Source organism: Eurytemora carolleeae, unplaced genomic scaffold, assembly GCF_000591075.1.
Source record: "Eurytemora carolleeae unplaced genomic scaffold, Eaff_2.0 scaffold51, whole genome shotgun sequence".
Classification (NCBI taxonomy): domain Eukaryota; kingdom Metazoa; phylum Arthropoda; class Copepoda; order Calanoida; family Temoridae; genus Eurytemora; species Eurytemora carolleeae.
The window spans coordinates 109288-116788 of record NW_019396200.1 but is presented as its reverse complement, the minus strand read 5'-3'; the positions used below and the strand labels follow the sequence as shown (position 1 = coordinate 116788).

General features: G+C 32.9%; 1 protein-coding gene across 1 annotated transcript in view; it reads right to left on the bottom strand.

Annotated features, from left to right (window-relative positions):
- Window positions 1–69: 69 nt before the first annotated feature.
- Window positions 70–7501, bottom strand: part of LOC111697941 (tubulin monoglycylase TTLL3) — a 42894-nt gene continuing 35462 nt past the window's right edge. The window contains exon 26 of the mRNA XM_023468113.1: window positions 70–255. Within this exon, the coding sequence (XP_023323881.1) occupies window positions 70–255 (186 nt within the window). The remainder of the gene's footprint in view (window positions 256–7501) is intronic.

Sequence of the window (7501 nt, the reverse complement as noted above, 5' to 3'; positions counted from 1 at the left end):
TATTTTGTATTAATTCCTAGGATTACATTAAATAACTAATCTACATAATAAGAATTCATAACATGTTGTCTAAAGGATTTCATCTTGGAGGATTATATTTATAAGATTATCATGAAACACGATATACAGGGTGTTTCTATCCCCTTGCTGCGGTAGGTTAACCGTGTCATTCCTATCCCCTGCCTTGTCCTGCTCTGCTTTCTTCTCTTCTCTTTCCTCAGATAGCTTCCTCTCTTTTATCCATTTATTAACAACCTTAAACAGGGGTACATTTTTAAGAAATTAAAATTGGAGGACTAAGCTAGTTGGGGGAACAGATTTTAAAATTTTTTTTTCTGTGGAAGGGGGGGAGGTGGTTAGGAAAAAGTGGAAATTGATTGGCAAGATTTTTCCCTGTTTTTATCATAATAATTTAAATCATTAATAACCCAAAAATGAGTTTATTTTTTATCACATGTATAATTTATTTTCTCCAATTTGGGAAAAATATATACCCGTAACCCTTGACCTAAAAACAAGAAAAGTAGAAAGAGGAAACGCGATTAGTCCCCTCAAATTATAGTTTACTTTATCCTATTTCTTTGCAACTCATTCAGGTGTAAACCTTAGATATTTTAAACTAATATATTTGATTTAGCAGTATTCATAGTTTAAAATATTAAAGGGCGACGACATTAGGTTGAAAACATATAAAAATTTGAACATTTGGCTGCTTAAAGCTTAAAATCTCAGAACATTAGTAAAATATCTTCTGACAGTCTAATAATCTAGAACTTGTACATATAATATCTCAGATCATTAGTAAAATATCTTCTGACAATCTAATAATCTAGAACTTGTACATATAATATCTCAGAACATTAGTAAAATATCTTCTGACAATCTAATAATCTAGAACTTGTACATATAATATCTCAGATCATTAGTAAAATATCTTCCCCCCAGTTATAAATTAATTTAGTTGGAAATTGCAGAAAAATTATGTTTGTTGTTAAGAACGATAAAAATTAACTAATGGACTACTGAATGTAGAGAAAGATGTTTTTTAACGTTTTTTTATTAATGAAAATTACCAACTGCGGTTTGTAAGTACACTTAAAATTAAACAGTTTAAATATAAATATTGTTTTATTGCAAGATTTATTGAAGCTATCGGGTCAGTTCATTTGAAATCAGCCAATTTTTTCCAAAAGTCAGTATGCACTAATCATCAATTTTTTTCAAACTTTTATTCGGAATGACCCTGTAATAGTTTTTTTTTGTTTAACCATATGGCTTAAAAAAATCTCCTTAATCTTGATCTTGGTATAAATGTTTAATTTTTTAATAATGAAAGGCAATCTTGCCAAAAAAAACAGTCACTTGCAAGTTCAACAACGTTGAAAGTACCCCTCCTTTTTTTAAAGTAATATATAAGCTTAATATATTTGTAGCTTGACTTTGATGGCAAACATTACATATACATCTTACAAAATAGTTCTTTTTAATAAAACTAAATTCTCATAATAGAAAACCCTAAAAACCCTCATATTTGATATCTCTGTATCTTATATTTTATTGAATATATGTAAATGATACCGTCGCTGTATGTTCAGACCATGAAAAGTTATATTCTATGTAAATCTGAGTTGATAACATTTACCAGAGTTTGCTATACTTCCCAAAATACGGAGAAACTTAGAAATAATAGGAAACCTTGGATTCAAACATTCAAGTTAATACAAGATTTTCAGGATTGGAATCTTTTTGTTTTATAAAGTGAAAATCTATTTTGTATTTAAAGTGATTGTAGATCCAGATTGGAAGTATTTTCAGTTGTGGTTTCTGCAAAAAGTGGCCGCGGCATTATTCTAAAAAAAACAATGGAGGAAGTTTTTAGAAAGCCGAACACTGTTCAAGCTAGAAAAACGACGTTATCTTCCACATCTTATAGCTTGTTATGGAACTGAGTAATTGTCCCAAACTCTGATTATCAAACTCCTTAATCTTTGTAACCTGATGGTGTAAACCTTTAATATTTCAAACTTAGATTATGTTAGCTAACAGAAATTCAAGTTTGAATTATCTAAGGTCTAGGACGTTGGGATGCAAGGATATAGGAATTAGAAAATAAGAGTTTGTGGCAAAAATTCAATTCCTTTATAAAGGAGCTTTGATTTTGCTACAAAAAAAAATTTTCTAATCTCTATATCTGTGCAACCTGGTGGTGTAAATGTTTATTATTCAAACGAAGAATATTTGATCTAACAGAATTCATAGTTTAAAATATCAAATGTCTTTGACATTGGATTGCAAAGATATAGGGATTCAAAAATACGAGTTTGTGACAAAAGCTCAGTGTCTTTGATGGTTGCATCAGAGAAAAATTGTATCGCTGATGCCAAGAAATAAAATGATTAAAGATAAGTATTTAGTTCATTACACATTAGTATTTCCAGGGTTTCCAATGTTTTGCTCTAGAAGACAGTGAAGTTTCCTGGTTTAGATTAGAACTAGAATTATATTCTTTAAGTATCCTAGAAAACCTACTAACAGTCGTCCTTGTGTTCAGTTCGTCCTGGGAGTCCCGGCTCTGATTATTTTCGTCCCTATCTCCGGTTTCTGTGTGAGTAGTCTCTAATAGCCCATCCGAGCAGAGTTTTTTATAGTCTATGTTTCCGCTCGGCAAATTTTCTAGAGGTATGATTGAGACATTTGGCAAGGATCGTGTTTGTCTTCGTCTTTTTATCCTAGTTATCTCAGGATCATTCCTACAGATTTTAGAGGAGGAGAAACTGGATGAATTTACAAAATTGGCTCCGATGGGAGAACATTTTGAAACTTTAGTTCGACAAGATTCCACTTTTCCTACAGTTGGATAAATTCTATTTTCTCCGACAGATCTTTTCTTGAGAAGAGAGGGTTGGGTTTCTCTTAACGTGAGATTTTTGCTTCTTTCACGGATTTTCTTAAGGATTTTTAAATGTGTTTTCGTGAGCTGCTGGGCAGAGGGTTGTTTATCATGTGTTGTTGGTGGGTAGAACTGCTGTTGCTGTGATGAACAAATCTCAGAGTTTGGGTCCTCATGTTGATGATTTGAACTATGTGGTTGTGTCTGCTGTAAATTAGAAAGCTGTGGTTGTGAATTTTCTCGATCAGAATTCTGTAGCTGTAAACATCCTGCTTCTAATTGCAGTTGAATTAGCTCCGAATGAGAGCTTGAATTTTGTTGATGCTGTGTAGAAAGTTGTGGTTGCGGCTGGTTATGTTGTGGTGGAGATAGGACAGAGTTACCCGTTACCTGTGAGTCGTGTTGTTGATAATACTGTGGTGGTTGTGGTGTCGAATGTTTATTAAGTTGTTGAGGTTGAAAAGAAGGTTTTGTTCCCAGCTTGAGAGTCATTAATCCTGTCATTGTATCTCCGGGGTAACTTCTAATAAATGGTTCAGAGTCACAATTTATTTCTCCGCCAGTTTTAGAGCTCCGATAAATACTAGGAGTAAGGTTGGAACTTTCTAAATATAAAGAAGGGTTATGGTTATCTAATACTTGTGCTGGGTCGGACAGGATGAGATTTGAACTAGCAATGTTTTCCAGTAACCTTTCATTAAGGGCGGGAATCTGCTTTTCTTGAGAAACATCAAGAAAGTTTTGCATGTTTTCAAGTTGAACGAGATTTCTCCAATCTTGGGGATTAGGCTGAAAACTTAAATCCGGATTTAGGATGGTTTCAGTTTCGTTATCTGACAGGCTTTCTAGGTTTGGAGGTGTTTCCTGCTGGGGGCTTTTGTAAAGTTTCCTGGTTTTTGAGCGATTTGGAACTGGAGTCATCCGTTGGAGACTCTTCTCCAGGTTCTCCGGTCTTGTTCTGACCGGTTTCTTCTGCAGGTTCGGTGGCAAGGGTGGATACTCCAGGGTTATCTTCGTTCTTTTTTCCTGAGTCGGGTTTATTCTGGCTCCGTCCTTAATAAAATATGCATTCTCAGTTTCAAACCTTTCAAGTTTTAAGAGAGTTTTAAAGATTTTTCAATGTTCTGTGAAAACTGAATTTTGACACATATGATTTTATACCACCAAACAAAGCAATGATGCTAGTTTAATAATTTAAAAAAGAACTCTGCAATTGAAAAATATATAAATCATAATAAACATTACCCTTAGCTTTCTTTCTGGCTTTATGTTTTCTCTGAGATTCCGGTCTGTGCTTCCGTTTCTTGAGTGAGGTTTGTTTGTGGATCTGGAACCTTATATTCAGACAACAGTCCCCTCCTCCCCCCACTGTTTTCATTGGACACAATTGAAAGTAAAAGCCTCATGATTCACTCAATTTCTCTTTTTGTTAACATATAATTACGATGAGTGAAAATGTAAATCATGAGTTGATGTAAGATGAGTAAAGTTGTGTGTATACATGCGTTGATGAAAGATGAGTAAAGTTGAGTGTATACATGAGCTGATGTAAGATGAGTAAAGTTGAGTGTATACATGAGTTGATGTAAGATGAGTAAAGTTGTGTGTATACATGAGTTGATGTAAGATGAGTAAAGTTGTGTGTATACATGAGTTGATGTAAGATGAGTAAAGTTGTGTGTATACATGAGTTTATGTAAGATGAGTAAAGTTGAGTGTTTAGATGAGTTGATGTAAGATGAGTAAAGTTGTGTGTATACATGAGTTGATGTAAGATGAGTAAAGTTGTGTGTATACATGAGTAGATGTAAGATGATTTAAGTTGAGTGTATACATGAGTTTATTTAAGATGAGTAAAGTTGAGTGTTTAGATGAGTTGATGTAAGATGAGTAAAGGTGTGTGTGTATACATGAGTTTATTTAAGATGAGTAAAGTTGAGTGTTCAGATGAGTTGATGTAAGATGAGTAAAGTTGTGTGTATACATGAGTTTATGTGAGATGAGTAAAGTTGTGTGTATACATAAGTTGATGAAAGATGAGTAAAGGTGTGTGTATACATGAGTTGATGTAAGATGAGTAAAGTTGTGTGTATACATGAGTTGATATAAGATGAGTAAAGTTGTGTGTATACAAGAAAATGGGAAAACACTTGAGAAGAAGAATATTATCTGTACAAGACTTAACTACGTCAATATACCATCATAGATTGAAGATTAGCATAGAATGAATAGAGTAAAAACTATTTCTGATATTATAAATAAATATAGTATTCTTTTTATTCCAGCAATTATTTAAAAAGCTTTAAAAGTGCTGGATGAAATTTACCAAATGTATAAGATGCATTACAAATTCAAATACACATACATGAGATAAAGCTAAGGACTGAATATTCCTTGTCAGTTTTTCGTTGTATCGAGGTCTGACGAACCATCACAAGCTTGCTCCGGGAGTCAAGTCTTTCCAAACTAAAAAATAAATTTTCCGTTATTGATCGGCGATCATATCAATGCAAGGAAAAGGGATTTTTATTGATATTGCTTTGATCCCTAACATGCATTTTTTAAATCAAAGAGAAGCTGTTAATTGACAACTTTGCTTTGTTTAAATGTATAAGTGTTCCTGCAGTTTGAAAGCTGGTAGAAATTAAATTGGAAATAAAAAGAGGTCCTTTTTGTATCTATATATATAAAGTTGTAATCTCTGTTTGTCTGTCTGTTTGTTTGTTTGTCCGATCATAATCTAGAAACTTTTGGACCGATATGCCTCAAATTTTGATTGGGGAACTCAGGAGACCCACGGGAATGTTCTTTGCTTGGTTTTAAGTTGAGAGGGTCAACTTTAAAAGAGAAAATTCAGTTTCCCAGAAAATCGTTCAATTGCGGGTAAACGGCGGGTGTAAGGGAGAACCCTGGGCAGCGCTGGGTTCCTAATCTAGTTGATATGGCTGAATTGAGAAGGAATTGTTTTTTTATCACAAACTATTTTGCCCTATTTCTTTGCAACCTGATGGTGTACACATTTGATATTTTAAACTCAGAAGATTTTGTCTAACAGAATTTATAGTTTGAAATGTATACTGTCGACAGCGTTGGATTACAAAGATAAAAAGATATATAGACTCACTTTCTTTGTATCATTTACTCTCAGACAAATTAGAATCAATGGAAATTTAAACCCCCAAGGGATTCAATGATAAACCCGAGAGCGCAGATCATTGAATCCCTTGGGGGTTTAAATTTCCATTGATTCTTATTTGTCTGAGAGTAAATGACATTCCTTTTTAAAAAGCTGGGTTTCAGCTGTGTAAGCATAAATAGAAAATTTCATTGAAACCCGGCGGGATTTTTCATTAAACACTGCATTGAAAAATCTTAGAAATGCGCGAATTTTTTTACAAAATTCACATATTCCAATTTTAAATCAGTCAGTTATCGTTCAGCATTCGACATGAACAGTCGCACTTTTATTATATTAGTATCCAGTATCCACGACAAGATGATCTTAGGGAAATATTTATGAGCCTGGAACAATTTCAAAGGTTTTTACCAAGTTCTCTTTCATTAAACAAGATGGATTAAGTTGAATCAAACTGTGCCTTATAAAAATCTGATAATTTATTCTTCTTCAAATGGTCAGTTCTCCGCTATGAACAAGATTACTGTGATTACTGTGCCTTATAGAAANGTGTACTAGTTAATAAGTCCTGAAACATAATCTGTAAATCGTGTACTAGTTAATAAGTCCTGAAACAATAAATTTTAAACTCGTAAAATTTATGTGAGAGAAAGATTCAAAGATATAAAATAGAAAATGTTCTTAAAAATATTTTTATAGTGTTGGAGAGAAAAAAGCAGGGACGGGCAAGTTTAATAATGTTGCCTAGAATGAAATCACTTTCTGACTGTAATGTTTGTCGTTGTCAAGAGAAGAGTTGTAAAACCATTGAAAACCTGGCGGGATTCAATGGAAACTTTCTTATTTAAAGCAATTTAAATGATTTTAGAGTAGCGGGATTCAATGAAAATTGTTGCATACCAAAAAATCAGCTTTTAATAAAGGAATGGTTTGTTTTCTATACGACTTACCATTTTCTTTGTTTCCCCTTGTTCTTGTTATTGCTACCTAGAGGAGATGTATTCTTAACATTCTCCTTTTCATCTGAATATCAGGATATAAAAATTATTTTAAAACTTGACACTACTTTTCTTAGCGTTATCATTTTGTATGTTAAATAAGGCCCCCTCTTCCATTAGTATTCTAAAATATTATAATCTTTTTCCTAATCCTACCTTCTCCATCTACTGGTATAAAAATCTGATCATTCTTTGATTTTATTTCATCTTCCAGAAGGTTCTGGTGAACCAATGTACCTTCCTCCACCTCAGAATTCTATTTCAGGGGTATATATTTCACAAAAATAATAAAATTAAGTCAGTTGTGGGGTGCTAATTAATAAGTTTTTAATTAGTTGAAAAATTTCAAAAAAAAATTAACTGTTAATGAATCTTTGTTGAATATACCCGAAAATGTCACATTTTTATTTAATTCATGTAATTTCAAGATTTGAATAAAGTTTTTAAACCATCAATGGATGAGTGGGGGGGGGAGGT